Below are 22846 nucleotides of genomic sequence, written 5' to 3' on the forward strand. Positions count from 1 at the left end.
CTGCTTGGTCGGTTACTCCATTGGTTGTTTTTAATGAGCCATTATATGCCCCGTACATTGCACTGTTACTTCATTAAAGAGAATCCTTCTTATTGAACACAGCAGAGTAAATGTATTAAAGCAGGGATGGGTGACCTTTTCCCCCTTCCTGTTGAGAACTGCATTTCTTGCAGGGGTTATCTGTCAGTGGACAGAGCCAGTGCTGCTACAGACACAGCCGAGCCAGAAGTGTTGAGGATTATCTCATCTGGGATAAAGGCTGACCTGCTTCAATTTTCCCCATGGCTACTTCAGATCAGAGTTCCCACTCCCATGCAGGTCTACTCAGAATTAAGCCCCACTAGATTTCACAGATGTAATCTCAAGTATACAGAGATTTTTGTAGCGCAGACAAATACTGTCCCTCTTTTGGAAAGCAAGGGAAAACAATTTATTTCTCAAGGAAATCTGATGGGACGGAACAATGGGGATGATTCAGGATATTCCTAGAATTGCTTTGCACAATATAGCTGGCTGTTTGTAATAACCGTTGTGCAATTTCTTGTATCGCCTTCAGGCTGGGGGAAGTTTGCTCGCTTAACCCGTGCCCTCACCAGCAGTCGGGGAGTCCTGCAGCAGCTCGCTCCAAGCGTACAGAAAGGAGAGAACGTCCACAAGCACTCCCGGCTTGCTGAGGTAACGTGATTATTATTGCCAGCCCCCTTGAATCAATAGCGCCCGACTCTTGGGAACAGTTTGTGGGATGTTTGCTTGGAGCGAATTGGTGGGAAATCACGGGGATTGATAGGGGACCCACAAACTCCACCTGCTGCAGCTAATGTCCCATCAGTATCTGTCGAGTGTCGCAAGATGAGCCGCTTCGAGGTGTGGAGGGGCAGGGATAATCTCCACAACCGCACTGGACCTCTAGTGCCCTCTGAGTGTTATGAGGCCCAATGTAACTGATATCATGGTGCCAGAACAACACCCTTTGGAAACAAAGTCTTCAAGCAGCAGCAGCAGTGGCAAGGAGAAGGCAGACTCATTCCCTGGTCTATCCTGAGTCGGGTCTTCTCCCCTAGATCCTTCATCCTGTCCCTTAAACCCTGAGGCCTGAAGCAGTTGCTTCCCCTGGCCTCAAGGGTGGGCCACATTTGGAAGCATTCAACTGGTGCAGCTCTTGGAGTGCCTTATAAGAATGCATCTGCCAAATCTGAATGTAGCAGGTCCTAAGATTTGTTGATAAATGCCTGCATATCTTTGACTTTGCTAACACTTGAAAACGTTAAGTAAATGTCCAAGCAGAGAGCCAGCGCATTGACTTTTCCATAGAAAGCAATGCTGCCATGCTTCAGGATTTTACCCCTGCTTTAAGTAGGCCATATACTATTTGCTAGACAATTCCTTGCTAAGTTGGTGCATCGGATTAGACTTTACATAAATTTAAACCAGGACAGCTGGTGAATTCATTGTAAATAATACAGTATGTTCTGCAGATTTGAGATGTGTATAATTATTTGCCAGTTAAATACTGCGTTCATTATTTTTATATCGCCGAGCCCATGTCTAAGCTCCAGTGCCTTCCAGCAGACCGGGAACCAGTAGATGTTGTAGAAGAAAATAATAGCATAAGGGGACTTTGAAAGGGGTCAGATGTGTTTTGGGTACAGCCTAACCATGCTGAGGGGCCCATAATGCTTCTGGTCTAATGGTCCTACAAATGTACAGTAGGAGCAGCACTTGATTTTAAGTCTGCAAGAGCAACTGTAACAGATACTTGGGATAAAATCCAGAAAGAAAGCTAGAACATCTGCTGTGCATCAATCCCAACATCTTCAGTTAGGACTGGGATTGTCCCCTGCTGGGAACCCCTGGAGAGCCATTGCCAGTCCGTGAAGGCAATGCAGAGCTTAAATGGAACAATGGTTTGATTCAGGAGAAGGCATAGACATGGTTAGGATTGCTCTATGAGTCAACATGAGCCCTTTCTATTTTATTTTAAGGAAAGATGGCCCATGTGGTAATTGAAAAAAGCAGCATGCTCTTTTGTTTTTTAATAGTGAAAGGCTTTTCCTCTTATTGTTTTCCAAACAGGTCCTGCAATTGGGCTCTGAAATCCTCCCTCAGTACAAGCAAGAGGCACCAAAGACCCCACCACATATCATTTTACATTACTGTGTTTTCAAGACCACTTGGGATTGGGTCATCCTGATTTTAACCTTCTACACGGCTATTTTGGTCCCTTACAACGTCTCCTTTAAAACGAAACAGAACAATGTGGCCTGGCTGGTAGTGGACAGCATTGTCGACGTCATTTTTCTGGTAGACATTGTGCTTAATTTCCATACCACATTTGTTGGGCCAGCTGGAGAAGTGATCTCTGACCCAAAACTGATTCGCATGAATTACTTGAAGACATGGTTTGTCATTGACCTTCTGTCCTGTTTGCCATATGATGTCATCAACGCATTTGAGAATGTTGATGAGGTGAGTTTTGTTTCCACTTGCCATTTAATCATTTACCAAGATCGGTTGATTGGGGAGAAAAATGGCTTTTTAAACCAAAAGTTGGCTAGTTGCTCTCCATCTACACATGTGCTTAAATAAATGTCATTCTGCCTTCCTACGCTGCAACCGCTAATTGATTGTAAATTCTCAAGAAATTGCAATCAATTCACAATAGTACTTCACAAAAGTATTTATAGATTTGTTTGTTTTACAGGCAATGGGAGGTGCAATAAGCTAATACCTCATGAACATTGAGACTGATATTTATATAATGACCTTTAGTCCCCAGAATCATTAACCATTTTTGTGCAGCTTTATTTTCTTTATCACTGTAGCATATGAATGCAAACAGTATATAGCCAAAACTGATCGAAAAAGTCACCGTCTGCCCCATGTTTGCTTGATGGCTTCTCCAGTTTCAGCAAGCGCTTCATCTGTCTTAAAATATTAGGTCCAAAAGATGCTAGAGATGGCTTGCAATTAAACAGTAGCCACGCGCACACACTCTTCCAGGTCACATTTTAACAATTCAGAAAGTATAAGACCATTGAAAGTTTCCCATCCAGCGTTGAACCAACAGCTATCAAAAGCCAAGGGGCAGGAAAGCAAATGATTAACCAACTTCCTGAAAAATGCAGCATGGGAAAACTTGACAAACCTTGCTAAGGAACAAATTCTAGAGTTGTGCTGCTAGAGCTAGCCTGGGATGTTTTGCTGTTGTAGGCAAAAGGCCTGGATGCTGCCCCTCCTTCCTTCCTGGCCTTGCCATTGCCCGTCCTGCCACTGCAATTGCATCCTCACCTGTAGCTGGACCCGTACTGCCGCTGCTGCAACACATTGGCAGCGGTGCTGGTGCTGTGGGAACAGTGAGGGCAATGGTGCAGTAGTAGTGTGGGTGAAGCCTTGGTGGGTCTGGCAGCAGCAGAATGGCAGGGTCGGGTGGTCAGATCTGCCACCTGAGACCAATGGCTTGACCTCGCCTCATTGATGGGCCGCCCCGGATGCTGCAAAGGGAATACCTGGCTCTGACTGCTTAAGAAGTAACTACTGGAAGAAGCAGCGACTAGAGGAGGCTTCAGCTCTGGATTCCTCAACAGAGAATTCTACAGAAGGAAATTTCTGCCTTCCCAGGCTACATTGATGTTGCTCAAGTGGTTGCTTGGCTGCTTGGAGTTGTGAGTAGGAGGCTGTGTCTCTGGGTCATGTTAGATTCCATATGCTGGGTGTCTTTTCAGCTGTACTATGTTGATGCCTGGTGTGTGGGTGTGTAAGGGAAGGGCTCGTAGCTCAGTGGCAGAGCATCTGCTTTGCATGCAGAAAGTCCCAGGTTCAATACCTGGCACCTTCATGTTAGGGGCTGGAGAGAGTGCTGCTCCCCCCCCTTTTGGGTCAGTTTTACTCATTTATTTTTTTAAAAAAATAATTTTTATTCAAGGTTTTCTTGTGAAGCAAAAAAGTACATACAGGCAGCCCCCTGTTTATGTTCCGAGGCATGCACGCACAGGTGAAATTGTGTATAAGTGAAACCCATGGGGGAAGCCTGCAAACACCCCCATTCTGCGCTTTTAGTGATGTTTCAATGACATCTGGGTCACTTCTGAGTTCAGCGCCATGAGCATCTACACAGTCATGCATGTATTGAACGTGCACAAACAGGGGCTGCCCGTACAGTGGTACCTCTGGTTGCGGACATGATCCATTCCGGGGTGCCTTTCACACCCCGAAAAGTCCACAACCAGAGTGGTGTTTCTGTGCACGCGCGAAGCGGGCGGAACGCTTCTGCGCGTACGCACGTGGGGCGAAACCCAGAAGTAAATACTTCCGGGTTTGCCGCGTTCACAAGCTGAAAAGACGCAACCTGAAGTGGACGCAACATGAGTTATGACTGTATAGCAGGCACCCCCAAACTGCGGTCCTCCAGATGTTTTGGCCTACAACTCCCACGATCCCTAGCTAACAGGACCAGTGGCCAGGGATGATGGGAATTGTAGTCCAAAACATCTGGAGGGCTGAAGTTTGGAGATGCCTGCTGTATAGCATATCACTTTCAATTCATAGAGTCGTTTTCATAGTTGTCTCCTACCATTTGCATTTGGTAGGAGACAATGCTGTCATAGACATGATGAGGTAGGGGAAAGAAGAGAGGGGAGGGGGTGAAGAGAGATGGGGGGGATACTGATATTTCATTCTATTGCATAGTGTTTGCTCAGGGGTTTTTGTGCCAGCGTCACATGAGTAGGTACCATATTCATATATTTATAAAAGAATGCTGCTTGAAATCATGGAGAGCCACTGCCAGTCTCTGTAGACAACACTGAGCTAGATGGATAAATGGTCAGACTCCATATAAGGCAGAATCCTAATACATTTCACTTGCTTGTGGGTTCCCCCCTTATTCTTGATGTCCCAGAGTTCCCTCAGAAGAAGGATTGATTGTTAAACCCTTCTAGGATTTGTAGATCTGGGAGGGGAATAGGGGTCTCCTAGCAGCTGTCAGCACTCTTAACTAACCATAGCTCCCAGAGTTCTTGGTGGAAAGCCATGACTCGTTCAAGTGGTGTCTTAGTGCTTTAAATATATGGCATGAATGTGTCCTCAATAAGTGTGTTGAGTTCAGCTCTGGGACAAATCTGCTACTGCTGCCTGTTTGTTCCCCCCTGCCCAGAAACGAAATCCAGTACAGGCATCTGCTTCCAGCCCCTTTGGCTGAGTCACATGCATCATGGCAGCTGACTGACTCTTGGGTGTGGGGATTAAGTTAGCTGTGCTAAAAATGATCAGACTCAGATCTGATTTGCTGGCATGCTCTAGCAAGTAAACGAGCGAAGCCTTTACTACATGACCCATTAGAGACTGATTCTTCACAACACCTCAAACTTAATGTTTTCACATCTGATCCACATATTCATCTGTGCTGATACAGCAATGGGCTGTACTGCCAGGTTTACAGTCCTCTGGAGCCAGTAGGATTCTTGAGTTTATCGCTAGCTTTGTAGGGCTATCCTTCTGTGATTGTGCATCACTACATCTTTGATTCATTCCTCTGGCTGTTCTCTTTCCTCACGGATAACTTTTTGTAACATTGGAGGGTTTGGATTTCTCCCTCTGACACCAGTCAGGGTCTGTTGATCCTCCAAATATTCAGCCCCTTCTGAATGGGGCATCTACTTGGTGTGTGTGTGTGTGTGTGTGTGTGTGTGTGTGTGTGTGTGTGTGTATACATCCTCTGATTCTCCAGGTGATCCTTTTCCTATGGTGGTCCTGAGAGGAAGGTGGTGGGAAACAACTCTCTGACATGCTCATTCTGGGTGGGGTGGGGGGGGGAGGGCAGCTGTAGTGGAGAACATTTAAATGATCAGTCTCTCAACTGAAAAATGAAATAATTTTGTTGCAGTCTCTGCGTGGTGCAAGATTCCAGTGGCTCCAGGCACTTTCCCAGGGTTCGTGTTTCCTTTTGGAAATGAGGCACAGCGGAGGCTGTGGTATCTTTATGATATATGGTTTCTTTACACATATATACAACCTGAGTTTACGATGGAGGAGTTAACAGCATTCACACCCCAATAAGGTCTTGTTTCTCCCATAGCCACAGCCTTGGATTCAAATAGAAAGCAATCATTGTTGTGTCTCTCTGTCTCCCATAGCTGCCAAGTTTTCCCTTTTCTTGCGAGGAAGCCTATTCAGCATAATGGAATATCCCTTAAAAAAAGGGATAACTTGGCAGCTATGCTGTCTCCCCAACTTGCTGTTTTGCTTCTAGGTCACATCACCCAAACTCTCTACTCTAAGCTCTGGCTTTATCTGTTGAGGGAGGGAGCCCCTCCCACTTGCTGTTGAGGGAGGGAGCCCCTCCCACTTGCTGTCTCGCACTGAGTCACTTCATCCAGAAAGCTAGTTTGGCTGTTTCCCAGAATTAGAAGGCTTGATTAGCTTTTAACACTTGCTGGATCCAGGGATTAGAGGAGTCTAGAACCCAACTCCTAAGATTATTTATTGTTTATTTAGTCAAATTCTTCTCTTATCCCAGTCAAAAGGGGCTCCAAGAGCAGCTTACAAATCACTTAAAAAACAAAAAAAGGCAGTCCCCTCAGGCTTACAAGCTAAAAAGGCATGGCACCAAGGGGAAATGGATTGAGAGGAAGTGAGAAACTTGGGTACAGGTTTTGGGCTACAAGTTCCTCTAACACATAAAGATATAGTACCACTGATTTAACTCAGAAGGTTTCTGCTTTCCTGTTTACCATATATCTATAGGACGTAGCGGCTTTTGCATGCTAGTTAAAGTGCAAATTTCAGGAGAGGTAGCACTATCATTTGAAACCTTTCTTTCCACTGAATAACCTATTTCAGGGTGGGGAGATCTTCAGGTCTGGGGGCTGAATGTGACTCTCCAGGACTCTATTTAGCCCTTGGATGTCTTCCTAGGCCACAACCCCACTGGCTCTGCTTCACTTCTTGAGTGTTTTTGCCTTTTTTGGAAATGCGTGGCAAAGGAGCCTAAGGTAAAATCGACATTCATTGCTCTGCCCACTTTTGCATACCCCCCCTTGCCCCCAGTGGCGGAACTAGCTGCTCAGGTGCCTGGTGCGGTGAGCGCGTTCTGTAACTGGGGGCGGGGTGAGTGGCCCATTGGGGCAGGGCAAGCTGCGTGGAGCCTCTCTGCTGCCTACCCCTCAGCTGAGGGAGAGGCGGAGGACAGATGCAAGCCCCATGCTGCTGTTTCAGGTAGCGCAAAGCCTGCAGGTGCCCAAGCCACCACGTCACTCCCAGGAGAGACATGTGGCTCGGGCACGCTTCAGGCCCCATGTAGTAAGTGCCAACCCCCGTGGTATGGGACCCAGTGCCAGCCACATTTCATTATGTTTGTTGACTGAATTAAAAAGTTTCGTGAGCCCTTTAAAAAAACCACAAAAAACCCACTCATATTTTTGTCATTTTGTCACCCCCCCCCCTTTGCGATTTGATCCTGGAATGTCCCAATTTTCCCTGCCAGTGCTGCCACCATGGAGCTTGGGGAGGAGGGTAAGCCATGCTTGTCATGTCGGTCCAGTATACCTGAAGGAGCATCTCCATCCCCATCGTTCTGCCCAGACACTGAGATCCAGCGCCGAGGGTCTTCTGGTGGTTCCCTCACTGCGAGAAGCCAAGTTACAGGGAACCAGGCAGAGGGCCTTCTCGGTAGTGGCACCCACCCTGTGGAATGCCCTCCCACCAGAGGTCAAAGAGAACAACAATTACCAGACCTTTAGAAGGCATCTCAAGGCAGCCCTGTTTAGGGAAGCTTTTAATATTTGATTTCTGTATTTTAATGTTTTGTTGGAAGCCGCCCAGAGTGGCTGGGGGAACCCGGCCAGATGGGCGGGGTATAAATAATAAATTATTATTATTATTATTATATTATTGTCCTGAGTGGTGGCAGCTGTGAGGGGGGATCCTGTTGCCTTTCCATGGCCTCTCTATGGCTGCTGCTTCCAGTCTCGTCTCTTGGGCAGCTTGTAGCAGCTGCTGGAGGGCAGGTGAGGAGGAGAAGAGGCCGCCAGCAGCTCCGAAGTGCAGGCAGAGGGAAGGGCCACTCTGGGTGGGAAGAAAGGGGGAGCAGAGCGGAGTGCAAGGAGTCTTTTTCTTTTTAATGCTTTGTGTGTCCACATTTCATCTCGCCCCTTTCTAAAACTTATTTATTGGTGTGTTTTACGTTTTTGGAAATTTATCATAGAATGTAATAAAACAAAACTGAGATTAAGGGGTTTTTCTCAGGGCAGTAGAGGGTGTGTAGACTGTGTCCCATTGGTATAGCGGTGATGGCACTTGCCCTTATTTTGACAGGAAATGCTCTGTGGGAGGAGGTAGAATGCTGGGTGGGTTGAGGAGTGTCACTTGGAGGGGGGAATAGGAAAGGTCCCTATTTTTATCCGAGGAATGTTGGGATGTTTGGCTCTAGCCTTGCCCACCACTGGCATGTGGAAGGTTTCTTAGAAGTGAAGGTGTCCCTCAGTCTGAAAAAGGTCCCTCCCCCCCCCCCCCAAACCTGGTTCACTGTGAGCAGAATTATTCTCAATTAATTATTATTTTTTACTCTGGCTTCTCTGGCGTGAGCCACTCCACTAGATGACTAGCTGGCGTTAACTAAACTGAGCACCATCCTTCACTCTCGTTAGCCCCGATGGCATCGACGTGCCCTACCAGAGGAACTGCAGGGGAGGAAGCAGGAAATATAAGTGAAGCGACGTTTGCTTAACCAAATAAATTAGAGAAAAGCTTGATGCTAGGCAAGGAAGATGTTTAGCTTCCAGTCTAAAGCAATGGAGGAGAAGCACAGAAAACAAAGCACAACCCTCACCTCAGTAGAAAGAAATGTCATGTACTCTGAGAAAGGGGAAGTGGTGGAGCTCGAAATTTGAACAGAAAGCGGAAAAGGAGATGGAATGGATTGTGAGTGAAGTATTGCAAAACTACTATGTTCACAGACTGGGCAATACATTGGGTTGGCCCGAAGGCCTTGTTAATAGAATTATCTCCCATTCCAATACAAGTGGAAACTTGCTTTATATAAGTGTCCCTCATTATTATTATTATTTCTTTGGGCGAGGAATTCTTTATCGGTCTGAAGAAATGTATGATAGTCCAAGCCCAGTGGAGAAAACAACTCCAAAGTTTATGAAAAGATGTGTGTTTGTTTGATTATTTTGTGATGTCTGAAAATACCGTATTGCAAATTGCATTACATTTTGAAGATGCTGGAGCACACAGCTTTTGCCTTTGGCAACCAGACCACCCCATTTGTAAGCCCTCTTTTCTTGTTGCCTGAGTCAACCATTTCTAAGCAGCCAGCAAAACACAAAAGTTATCAGTAACCTTGTAAAAAATGAATAAATAAAGCATTGAACCGTAGGGCTGGGCGACATATCGACATATCATCCAAATCCAGTTTGAAGTCCATATCGTGACACCGGTTTCACAATTTTTGACCTGGCAATAGATCACGAATCATGATGTGTTTATGTGTGTGTGTGCTATGCAAAAATCACAATGCGGGGGAAACCGTGAAGCCAGCTGATGCCTCTATATAGCTCCATCCTGATTTCAGACATTGTGATATATTATGTCGCGATGTTTATCTGGTGATATATTGCGATGTTGAAAACCGGATATAGCTAGCCCTAGTGTCCCGTGATTGCTGAGCCTTCTTTGAAAGGACATTCCGCCACTTTGGTGGTGCCATCATGGAAAAGATCCCACTTTTTGTTGGTTTCAGAAGTAATACCTTCAGACCTGTTAAAGCAAAGTACATGCAGCACAACTTTAAATCTTCCCACAACCCAAACCCCTATTGCAGCAGAAAGAAAAGACGATTTATCTCTGAGTTGCTATTGAAAAGGTGTTATTTCTGCATCAACTGACAACATTAAACTTAAAAAAAAACTTGACAAAGCAGAGCAACCTACATAAGCCGAAAGAAATTAAGGTCTCAATTACACCCCAGGGATAATATATGGTGATATCATTTGTCAAAGAAGAGCAAATTGAGCTTGTAATGTTGGCATTGCTTTGGAAAGGGGCTGTCAGAGCAACACTTTAAACAGCATAGAAAGGAATATGGCTCTTTGTGGTTCACTGTGTCGAGGCAGTGAATGTCTTGGGACATGTTGAACAGCCCAAAGGCAGTTGGACTAATTTGACCAAGGCAGTAAGGTCCAATGGCTACCTGAAGAGCAATGGACACAAGCATAAAGCTGTGAAATGGGGAGAGGAATCATCCTGAGCATCAAGGAGTTAGAACATTAGAACATGGGTAGCTCCAGTTTGTAGCCAGTAAGGGTTTGGTAATTCATTTATTCCCTTTATCCTAATTCCTGCTTTTTAAAAAGAGCATAAAATCACACACAATTCAAGAGAAAGCTGAAATGATTAAGAACTATCTTTTTATGCTCTTAAAATCAAACAATATTTTAATTGGGTTGATGTTGCAAATGTCATTTTAAATTTAATTTAATCCTGCATTACTATACTCAAGGCAGTTTGCAACCCACAGAAATGAAAAAAAGCATGCAGCAAAAACAACATCCCACAAGAATTCAATCCGAATGAACCAGAATGAAAATGGTTAAGAAACAAATACTTTAAACCAATTAACATAAAACACAAACCTCCGTTGCACATAACATGAAATATATATATTAAGATAATCAACCCAGCAAAATGTCAGCAAATAATAAATCGCATCCAACAATGGTAACAAATAGTTTAATAATTATAAATGGCCGAAACAACTGTGGCAAAGACCCAAACGAAAGCTATTTGGTCCACTGAACAACCTATAGCAGTTGGACCCAGGAGATTAGCTCGGCCATTTAATTGACCAATTGGGCAGCCTTGGGAATTTTCCTGGAGCTGTGTTGAGAGAGGAGAGAAGATGAATGAGACAAGAAGTGTGAAGTATTTTCTCCCATTAAATGTGCTCAACAGACAACAAATAAGAATGAGAGTAAAACATAGGCAGTCCCTGGTGCATAGCATTGGAACGGGAAGAACATATTTCTATATTCTGTTTATGGAGGGGGCGGGGGAACTGCTTGAGAATGTGAACTTATGTGAATCTGTCATAGGCTTGCCACTTTTAATTTGGCTCAGGAAAGATATAAATAGTCTTCTCTTTCCATACTTTCCTAAAATTGCTCATATTCTGTCATGCACTGAGGGGATTAGATAATGCTTTTTGTTGTGGTTTATAAAAATTGAAGGGTTTGCAGTTTTTCTTTTTTTAAAAAAACACACACAATCAAACTACTTCCCTCAGTTACCATATTGTATTGCAATGATTGCATGCCTACAGTGTGCAAATACAGTTCTCCCCCCCCCCCTAGAAAAATAGGTGCCGTGACTCACCATGAAGTTGTTACAGTAAGTGCCACACTTTTTAACAACAACAAAAGAGGTGCCGGTACTGCGTACCCTTGAGTACCCCTGGGTGCATAGGGAATGCAGTAGTAGGTTAACCAGCAGTTGGTCTTGTGGCGCATTAAAGACGAAGGCTGTACCCAGGTAATTCAGTGGGACTTACTTTTGAGTAGACGTAGTTAGCATTGTACTGCAATGTTAGTCATACTTGGAGGTTGCTTAACTCCTAAAATGACTTAGTTGGCTATCATACACAGGGGCGTAGGAAGATAGGGGCGGTGGGGGTGGGCCGCCCCGAGCAGTGGGCTCCAAGGGGCACCATCGCGGGTGCCCACCCCGCCCCCAAAACGCGCCCCCGCCCCCGGAACGCGTGTCACGCCCCTCCAGGATGCGCGCCCTGCCCCCGGAATGTGCGCCCCACCGCTCCGGGAGGCTCGCCCCACCCTCGGAACGTGTGCCACAGCTCTCCGGGAGGTGCGTCACAGCCCTGGAACACACATCCGGCCCCTCCGGCAGGCACGCCCCGCCCCCAGAACGGGCACCAGCTCCGCCACTGATCATCTACGACAATTTCTTGGGGCATAAAGTTTTGTGCATTGCAATCTGTTTCATCTGTAGTGCACAAAGGCTATTACTACAATAAAGGTTCGTCTTTAGGGTGCGAGAAGATTCTTTGTTGTGCTCACTGCCTAAGGCCCAACATGGCTACTACCCTTCTTGAAATAAGTACCAGCGAGTCACTACATGGCTATCAGTGGCTATTAACCATGAGGGCTATATTTTACTTTCACAGTCAGAGGCAGTATGCGTAAGCATACCAGCTCCTGGGAACTGCAGGACAGAAGAGTGCCGTTGTGCTCAGGTCCTGCTTGTATGCTTGTATGCTTCCTACTGTTATCAGGTGGTTGGCCACGGTGAGGACAGGATGCTGGACTAGATGTGTCACTGGTCTGATTCAGCAGGGAATCTTCATATTTACAGTGGTACCTTGACTTACGAACGACCCGAAAACCGAATTTTTCGATTTACGAATGGGGCAAACGAATTTCTCGACATCCGAACGGAAACCGCAGCGGTTTTAGATAGGGTTTTTTCAACTTACGAATTTATAGATGGGGTTGCTTTGACTTACGAATTTTTCTGTTTCCAATGCATTCCTATGGGAAATTGCGTTTCTAATGGCGCTTTTCGACTTACGAATTTTATGAAGGTACCTTCGGAACGGATTAAATTCGTAAGTCGAGGCACCACTGTATTTCAAACAGTTCTAAAATGAAGAGTAGTCAATTGAGTGTAATTGTGGGCTTTGGTGTGCATTGACTTTTGAGGTAGCTAGGACCTTCTTCTTTGGCAATCATGAACACAGTTTTTGCCTTCCATGAACACAGTTTTAACAATGAGTCTGTAAGTGACTGTGGAGGCCAATTCTGGATCCACACGTCATTCCACAGTGGGGACATAGGTATCTGGGTGGGAGTTGATCACGGTGAGGGTTTGTCAAGCATGCCTTCCTCTTAGCATGTTTCTTCCTTTCCCCCTGAGTTTGAACATCTTCAAAGTCCATGACACCTTTGGTAAAGGCTGTTCTCCAATTGGAGTGCTTGCAGGCCAGGGATTCCCAGTTGTCAGTGTTTATACAACATTTTTTTAGATTTGCCTTGAAAGAGTCTTTAAATCTCTTTTGTTGACCACCAGCATTACGCTTTCCATTCTTAAATTTGGAATAGATTACCGTAGTTGCGTTAAAAGACGATAATCAGGCATCCGAACAACATGACCACGAACAGTCCAACAAACATAAGAACATCATCTTCTTTCTATGCTCCTCCCAATGAAAACATGCAGATGGGGACCGATATAACCTTGCTTTAAGTCGTTTACATACTGTCTTCTAATATATTATTTACTACAAAGCTTGATGACTAAGCTCTTTAGTAACGAAACGTTGGATTACTGGAACAACGTCCAAGCTCTGAACCACTGGTAAATCACAAGTGGACTCTTTATTATTGCGCTTGCAATTGTTTAAGATAAAATCTGTTTTGGAAAGAGAAGAAATTAGCACTGAATCACTGATACATTACAAGTGAACTCTTTATTTACTGCATTTGCTGTTGTTACAGGTAGGCAGCCGTGTAGTTGAAACAAAATAAAAAAATTCCTTCCAGTAGCACCTTAAAGACCAACTAAGTTTGTTATTGGTATGAGCTTTCGTGTGCATGCACATTTCTTCAGATGCCTTCTTCAAAATCTGTGAGTTAATTAATTCAAATTAATTAATTCAAATTAATTAATTCAAAATTTGTAATTAATTAATTGATTAATTATTATTTCAATTTATATACCACCCTTTATCAGAACATCCCAGGGTGATGTACAACATCAAAAACGCATGACAGAACATCAATGATAAAAAAATAATAAAAGGCATATTGACAGACAGCCTAATAATAATATAGTCATCAGAATAGTAGCTTTCCTGTCCCTCACGCTTTTTCAGGCCATGGATTATTTAATAGCCATAGGACTGGGTAAAGAGGAATGTTATTACCTGGAGCCTAAAGACATGAAGTGATGGCACCAGGTGAACCTCTCTGGGGAGAGCATTCTATAATTGGGGAGCCACCACAGAAAAGCCCCAGCCAGCATAACCAATGATCAGGTATGATGGGAGTGGTAGCCCAGCGACAACTGCAGGCCTGCAGCTTCCCTGTCCCTGAAGCATGGGATTAGGAGTAACCATCCTGGTTTAATACTTTTACCATAGTCCTTGATGAATTGGGTTTGATGCTTGGTCAGGTTAGTGGGCTGGCATGTACTGTAGAGTGTACAGCAAGGTAAGAGTGTCTTATCTATGAAAAATCTAGTTAGAAAATTGACACTGTGGGATTTAAGTCTTCTTCAGTGCTTGCAAGTGTAACCCGAATCAACTTGTTTAGCACATTTGTATCACACATTTCCTCTGAGGAGCTTAGGGCAAGATGTGTAAAGGTTATCCCAAGTGATCCGCACAACAAGCCTGTCTGGCTGAGAGTTTGTGACTTTCCCAAGGTCACCCTAGGAGTTTTACGGCTCACTGCACCATACTTTGGCCACCTCATGAGAAGAGAAGACTCCCTGGAAAAGACCCTGATGCTGGGAAAGATTGAGGGCACAAGGACAAGGGGAAGACAGAGGACGAGATGGTTGGACAGTGTTCTCGAAGCTACCAACATGAGTTTGACCAAACTGTGGGAGGCAGTGGAAGACATGAATGCCTGGCGTGCTCTGGTCCATGGGGTCACAAAGAGTCGGACACGACTAAACAACAACACACCATATGGGTTCAGCGAGATTCACCCCACAGGCTATTTGGTATTTTGTGCCCTAAGCGTTTGTTTTGCTGGTATTGTCTGTATTTCATTTGCTGCAGTGAGCATGCGAATAGTCTTCTTCGGCACTGGAAAGATACAGGTGAACTCTTGCCTGCTCATGAGTCACTCGGAGGTTTTAAAAAACCAACAACAACCTTTTTTACAATTCTAGCACCTCCACTTACCACCCAGTGTGCCGTCCAAAGCTTTTAGCGTCTTGCTTAGGTCAGCATAAGTAAAAGTTCTAATCCCAGGTGTTTTTATTTATTCAGACTAGGGCTATTGGGAAATGGCTCCCCAGATTTGCCACCCTGTTTGCAGAAGGTGAATTGGTGGTGGTGATGAGGTATCTCACCAATTTTCAGAGTCAGAGGAGAAAAGTAGTGAATGGGGTGAGGAGCGAGGAAAGGCTTTTAAATTTCATTAGTTTAGTGTGGTGAGTGGCTGGTCCTTCTCTCCCTTCCAGCTCCTCCATTCCTAGTCTGTTTGTGTGTGGCAGGATGGGGAACTTGGATATGATTCCTACCAGCCATGATGGTTACAATTTCATACCCTCCAACATTTCTCCGAAGAAAACAAGGCTGTCCCATTCCATAATGATAATTTACTATTTATACCCCACACATCTTACTGGGTTGCCCCAGCCACTCTGGGCAGCTTCCAACATACAGTGGTACCTCTGGTTGTGGACACGATCCATTCCAGAGTGCTGTTCACACCCCAAAAAGTCCGCAACCAGAGCGGACTTAGAAATACAGCTGTACCTTGGAAGTCGAACAGCTTAGTTCCTGAATGTTTTGGCTCCTGAACGTCACAAACCCAGAAGTGACTGTTCCGGTTTGTGAACTATTTTTGGAAGCTGAATGTTCGACAGGACTTTCACAACTTCCGATTGACTGCAGGAGCTTCTTGCAGCCAATCAGAAGCTGCACTTTGATTTTTAAACGTTTTGGAAGTCAAACGGACTTCCGGAACTGATTCCTTCGACTTCTAAGGTAGGACTGTATAGTGGGTTTTCTGCTATAATTTCCAGTAGGAATGCACTGCTTTTCAAAAGTAGCACTTGTGCTCATCCGTTTTTGAATCTTTGCCTCCTTCTTTCTTTTCTGCATGATGGTGTGTCTTACATTTGCCTTTAGTGAATTTCATATTGTTTTAGTCCCAGTCTCTGCTCTATCAGAATCCTAAAGTGTTTGTGATCCCTCTTCATTTCATGCCACCTGTCACTTTGACAAGAGAACCTATTCCTTCATTCCAAACAAATAGCAAAAACTGAACAGCACAAAGGTAAACCTGGGCTATTTTATTTTTTGACAGTTGTCCTTTCATAATCAGTGCTATAACTTCATTGGCATTCAATTTGGCTGCCAAAGGGTCACCAGTATTTATAGTTGGCTTTGACCATCAGTAGCAGGTCACTGCATGACAGTAGTTCCATATGGCTCTGTAGACGTCATGAGCCCCACGGAACCATAATGGAAGGAAAGGTTGAATCCGGAGGAGGAATTGGAGGAGCTCAGGAAGTTGGAACTGGGTGACCCTGTGGAACGTGGGGAATGCGAAATTGGGACACCAAGATGTGTCTGAGAGCAGGGAGGTCAGTAGTCTAGGGCAGAGGTTTTAAACCTTTCTGAGTCCATGGCTCCCTTGACCAAGTACATTCTTTCTGCAGCACCCCTGTGGGTCTCAGGAGCCTAGTTATGCCATCCCTTGCCTGCAGCCTCTCATCCTTTTTTGAACATCCTTCTTTGTGGAGTGTTCCCTCAGCCTCCTCTCTTCTTCTATCTCTTTGGGATTCCTCTAGGCAGCTGTGGCTGCCACCCCTGGTCTCTGAGCTGCCCCGCCTGCCCCAAAGAGAGGTGTCTCCTCACACTGCCTCACAGGGGCCTGGGAAGCCTTAGTGGTCCAATGAAGACTGGCCAAAGGTGAACATTAGGTCAGTACCTTACCTTGGGAGGCAGCAGTGGGTGCTGCTGGGCCTGCAGGGTGGAAAGGCTCCCCTTCAGCACTCAGCTCCCAGGCACACCTTGCACACAGCAAGCACAAGAAAGGCCAGCACAGCACTTGCCTGCCTGCCTGCCTGCCTGCCTGGTCTCCCACTTGTCTGTTCATTCCCAACAGCAAGGGATGGTGGACTGGCTGGCTAGACTCCCTCACCTGCTTGCTTGCTCTGAGGCTGCTTCAGCTCCTGGCAACCAGCACTCCCTGGCCAGCCTCAGTGGCACCATTCTCCTGGGGAGCTTGTAGCCAGGGCTGCTGCAACAAATAACTCTGGAAGACTTTGAGAGGCATGGATGCAATAGGGCATCAGAGGAGGGAGGGAAGGAAGGAAAGAAGGACAGAGGCCAGGGTTGCCCGCAGCGCCCCTGACCATCATTCAAGGCACCCCAGGGTGTCACAGCACACTGGTTGAAAACTACTGGTCTAGGGAATGGAGAACAGAATCTGGGGGGAAATGATGGCCAAGCAGGTTGGCTGGCAGAGGAGTGTTCTGCCCCTGTGACATCAAGCACCCCTAGTCAGATACCTCCTGCTGTGGAGTTGCCCCCTGGCACCTACTCCTGTCAGTGGGGAGGTTAATGAGAGGAAATCAGATACTGAGTTGGCACAGAAACTGCCTCCGTCTGCAAGGGCATGAAGACACCAGCATGAACAAACCTTGCAGACTCAGCCCATTCAAAGGAGGGCCCATTTGCAGACCCTCCAAGTGTCCCTATTTTCTAGGGATGTCCCTGATTTAGAGAAGCCATCCTGGGTTCTGATTTGATCCTGGAATGTCCCACTTTCCCTTAGGTTGTCCCTGTTTTCATTGGAGAAATGTTGGAGGGTATGCATTGGCTTGCCCAGTCCTGGGACCCCTGCGACTTCAGAAGGAAAGCGCAGGGTGTGTGTACTGCTTGTTGGATCAATATCTTAGCTTGCACTTAGCCATGTATCTATACCTCTTCTGTACTGGCTGCTCCTTGAAACCAAGCTGGGGGTTCTTGGTCTGGCAGTGAGAGCCATGGCAGTAGATGGCTTCGCAGAGGATCACCTCTCAGCTGGCAAATATCCCCTTTCTACTGCCCTGGGCTTCTATTGGGGGAAGCTTTAGCCCAGTATTGGTGGATGGAGTACATTCACAGAATGCATGAGATCCCAGATCTCATGGTGTCTCCAGGAGCTAAAAGGATCACCTAGCAAGTGACAGGAGAGACTTTCCCCCAAGACTCCAGAGAGCCCCTGCCACTCAATGCAGATAAAACTGGGTTATTTGGATGATGCCTGGAGTAATTCTGATTCCTATGTGTCTGTAAGGATACTCAACTCTTTATTTTCTTTTAGCATTAAGGCACACACTTCTTTCTGTAGTCAGATGCTTGGCTGACATCCAGAATGCGGTTATTTCACCAGTGGGACTCGCGTAATGGGAAGTAGGTGATTTCAGGAGTAGAGCCAAGAATTTAAAATGGGAAGCTAAAATAAAAGCTGAACATTATCTCTGCAGTTTGGAAAGTTGCTTCATGTTTAATGCACATTTTTATTTGCTTCATAGTTAACACTAGTAAAGCACAAAGGACTGCACGGTTGTAGGCATTTTTCTAAATATCTACAAATTACTTTACTTTACTGACTCGCCCCCCCAACACACACACTTTGTGCTCAATTAACCAAGACCCCAGAGGTTTAATGGTTTGTTTAAGCATTCAGCAAAAGCTGCATATGTGTTTTTCATGGAAAACAATGGAACAAATGTAATTATTACAAATTTATGAATTAAAAACGAAACAGCAGTATTTCTGTTTTCCCGGAAACATATGTTAATATGAAAAACATACATTAATGGGCAAAAGAAATGAGATTTTCCACTGCATTAAGCAAGCCTAAACAAAAATGTTGGCGCAAATGATATTTAAGCATGACTGAACAAACTTTTTTATAAATGCCTGATGACCAGAATTAAGCAATAATTTATTTCCAGAAATATTAATTAACACAGGACACTTTAAATATAAGCAATTTGAAGGGGAAAGCATGTCTCCTACAAGGCACACGTTTCTTGCTTTGAGATGTGCTCTGATATTTTTTGTTCTCTTATAACGAACTATTACTCAAACCTTGACAGCAATCAGAATACCTATTAAGACTGTTCCTTAACCCTCCAGCTACACCTATCCAGTATTCAGACTTGATCCAAGGTTGTGTTGTTGTGTTTGTTTTTGTTTAAATCCCCTTTCTACTATAAAGGTTGTAAGTTTAGATACCATTGGATGCCATTTTGAATCAAGATGGTGGACCCAAATGTCCCAAACTGTGCAATTTGGAACATCTCTGAAGATGACATCACCAAATTGGGCAGAATAACATGTGCAGAGGAGAGTGACCAAGATGATCAAGGGTCTGGAAACCAAACCTTATAAGGAACAGTTGAGATAGTTAGGTATCTTTAGCCTGGGAAAGAGGAGACTGAGAGGAGATATGATAGCCATCTTCAAATATTTCAAGGACTGTCACATGGAGGAGGGAACAAGCTTGTTTTCTGCTGCTTCAGAGGGTAGGGACAAAACACATTATTATTATTATTATTATTTATTATTATTATTCAGATTCAAATTGCAAGAAATGAAATTCCAACTAAACATCAGGAAGAACTTTCTGACAGTGAGAGCTGTTTAACAGTGGAATGGACTGCCTTGGAAGGGGGTGGATTCTCCTTCATCGGAGGTTTTTAAGCAGAGGCTGGGTAGCCACGTGTCAGGGATTATTTAGCCGTGATTCCTGCATTGTAGCAGGGGGTTGGACTAGATGGCCCGTGGGGTCCCTTCCAACTCCAGAATTCTATGATTATTGAGAGGGTCACAGGTTCCCAGCCCCTGCTTTAAAGAGGTATGCCAAAACATCGCATCAGCAACAGCCAAGACTGGAGTTGCTGGGTGACCTTTCAAAATACAGAGAAACATTATGTATGAATCACGGGGCACAATCTATCCCATGCAATAGAAAAGATGCCGGAAAAGTAGATACATGGGTAAGATCGAAGTATGTTAAGAATTGCAAAACAGCCCACATCTCAGCATGTTCATGGGCAAAAAGATTGCCCATCACCCACAGGAGACCACTTTAACCACTATTTCCTCTCAAGCTTTTTTTGTTTTAGCCTTAAAAGAAATGCTGGCTCTGGTGTTCAGAAAGTGTGCCTGGGAATTAAAATTCTTCACACCAGGAAATTCTTTGAAGAAAGATCCAGCTCGAGCGCTTCCACTTTTCAGCCACTACAACTGTCTCCAGTACATTCTTTGCAAATACAGAACACTTGCAAAATGACTGCTATCAGCTGTGCAAATGCCACCTGTAAATTGCAGAAAGCTCATTCTCATTCTCAACAGTGCACGTTTTTTGTTTTTTTTGGCAACTCTTCAATTTCAATCACTTGAATCCTGGTGGGCTCCTATATGTACATCTGCAATGTTGCTCTCTTTTTATGCTGCTGGATGGAAGGTTCTCTGAAATAGGAAAGCTTGCACATTGCCTGAAAGCTGAGTTACATGGAGATATTGCTAAAACAGCAGCAACCCAGTATTCTCTAGTGAGCCTTCCTCCTTGCTAATGGACCAGGCTCTGCTTTCTAGAGGCACAAATACAACTGGATGATCTGGTTGCATGGAGCCCATATACTCAAGCAGCTATTCTTGAAAAGGTGGTCCTTTGCAGAAAAATTTGCTCAGTGCACTGATATCAGAAGGCAGGACTAGCACTAGGGTATGACAAACATGGCCCCACTCAAACCATGAGTGGCCAAAATATTTTTGATGCTTTGGTGTACGTATTTCTTAAGGTATTGGATTGTGTTGTATATGCTGTATGTCACCATGAGTGGGGATCTTACTGTGGTAGTACACAGATTTTAAAATATAAATAGCCCCAGAAAGATACCTTTTAAAAACAAAATAAAACCCCCAAACACTCACCTTTTCTGTTGTTGCTTGTCAGATCCCACCTTGTGTGAATAAGAAGGAGCTTAATGGAAAAGTCTGAAGGGGATTTTGCTCAAGGGTCTGCTGGTTTTGCTGATCCTAGTTGTATAATTAGTGTGATGCTTTTGTTAATCTTGCTTTAATGTTTTAATTAGTGTTAAGGTGTTGTTTGTTTCCCAGAGGTGCATCACATATTGGAGCAAGGTGGAGAAGAATCAGAGGAGCAGTCAAATTGCAACCTCTGCACAGCTCTTAATTAATTTCTTGTTTTTAATGGGGATTACAAGAAATGCCATATTTTCAGGGCATAGGTGTTAGCCAATTTCACTGTGAAATAATATTAATTCACTGAAATAGTGAGACTATTCATCGGCAATAAATGTGTGCCTCAAAGGGTTGGAAACTGAGGATGTTTTGTAATGGCAAACCAATGGAATGAACAAACATTTAAAGAGGGAATAGGAAAAGAAAATGGCAGAGGGAGCAGGTTTATATCCCATGTCCCATCTGTTTATTGTGATAATCTCATAACCAGGAGGCTACCCAGGGTAACTTAATACAGGAAAACCATGAGCAGGTAGGTCATCCGGGGTCTGGAATTTGCAGCATTCTGGTGATGACATGTGTGTTTTTAAAATTACAGAGCCATTTTTTTTAACCATTTGCATAATACCTGTGTGTGTCGCAATCCAGAGACAGTATTAATTCATAAGTCCTATTTAGATCAAGGCCGATTAATGGATTTCAGCACAACCTTCTTTCAACTGGGCCCATATCCAACTTCCTCCTTTCACGATCGCCAAGAACCCTTGTGCGAAACAGAAGTTGCACTAGTGAAAGTTTGTATGCGCAGCAACTGGTTCATGTTGCACAGCAATCTTTGAAAATGCATTTGTGTTTTCCCTTGCACAGTAGCTGATTCTTGTTGTGCAATCTGTTGCACGGCAGTCTTCAACAATGTATTTCTGTTTTCCCTTGTGACAACATTCCCCCGGTATAACAAGTATACCACTAGGTGACTTTAACTTAGCTCTACATGGGATACAACCCCCAGTCTCCATCCTTCTGCCTGTTTATAGAATGCACTGTATTTATAGAATGCCATGTCTTTGGTCTGCCCAGGCTTCACCTTGGACGTCTAAAGCTCAAGGTTATGATTGACAAAAGACAAGAAGTAATTTAATGCCGAATGCTAATAAGCTTATTTTGTTTTGCTTCATTCTTCTAGGGCATCAGCAGTCTGTTCAGCTCCCTTAAAGTAGTCAGGCTGCTCCGGCTTGGTCGCGTGGCTCGGAAACTGGACCACTATATTGAGTATGGAGCAGCTGTCTTGGTTCTGCTGGTGTGCGTCTTTGGTCTTGCAGCCCACTGGCTGGCCTGCATTTGGTACAGTATCGGGGACTATGAAGTTATCAATGAGGATAAAAACACAATACGAAACGAAAGTTGGCTCTACCAGCTGGGCGAATCCATAGGATCACCGTATCAGTTTAACAGGTCAGGAAGTGGAAAATGGGAAGGAGGGCCAAGCAAGGATTCTGTTTATATCTCATCGTTATACTTTACAATGACTAGTCTCACCAGTGTTGGATTTGGGAATATTGCACCAACCACAGATGGAGAGAAGATCTTTGCTGTTGCTATGATGATGATCGGCTGTAAGTATTACTGGATTAATTTCTACTATACAGTGTTTCAGACTGCAATATCCCGCCCCCGGCAAGCTTCTGTTACTTCGCTTACATGCTTGAAATAATGACCAAGTCAAATGATTTCTTAAGGATGCAGAGATTGACTTTGTGATGGATTGAGTCAATTGGTTAGAGCGTGGTGCTGATAATGCCAAGGTTGCAAGTTTTATGCCTGTATTGGGCAGATGCATTTCCTGCATTGCAGGGGGTTGGACTAGATGATCCTTGGGGTCCCTTCCAATGCTATGATTCTATCATCACCTTCATATAACCAGTTCCCAACTTTTTGCAATTATTAACGTTTCCCCCTCCTTATTGGCTCTTTAGGATGATTTTGAAGGGAACAGCCAGTGTGGTATAGTATAGGGTTGGCATATTTCAAATAGTAAAATTGTCAATGCCCGTTTTTTTAAGGAAGACCCCCATAGTGTTTGAGCTTTTTTCTAAAAAAGGAAACCACCAAAAT

The 22846-nt window shown here is 44.5% G+C and overlaps 1 protein-coding gene across 1 annotated transcript in view; it reads left to right on the forward strand.

Moving 5' to 3' along the window:
• The window catches only part of KCNH1 (potassium voltage-gated channel subfamily H member 1), a 213965-nt gene that overhangs the window by 47168 nt on the left and 143951 nt on the right, over positions 1–22846 (forward strand). The window contains exons 5-7 of the mRNA XM_060273026.1: positions 557–675; positions 2074–2466; positions 21918–22347. Coding sequence (XP_060129009.1) covers positions 557–675; positions 2074–2466; positions 21918–22347 — 942 coding nt within the window. The remainder of the gene's footprint in view (positions 1–556; positions 676–2073; positions 2467–21917; positions 22348–22846) is intronic.

Source organism: Zootoca vivipara, chromosome 3, assembly GCF_963506605.1.
Source record: "Zootoca vivipara chromosome 3, rZooViv1.1, whole genome shotgun sequence".
Classification (NCBI taxonomy): domain Eukaryota; kingdom Metazoa; phylum Chordata; class Lepidosauria; order Squamata; family Lacertidae; genus Zootoca; species Zootoca vivipara.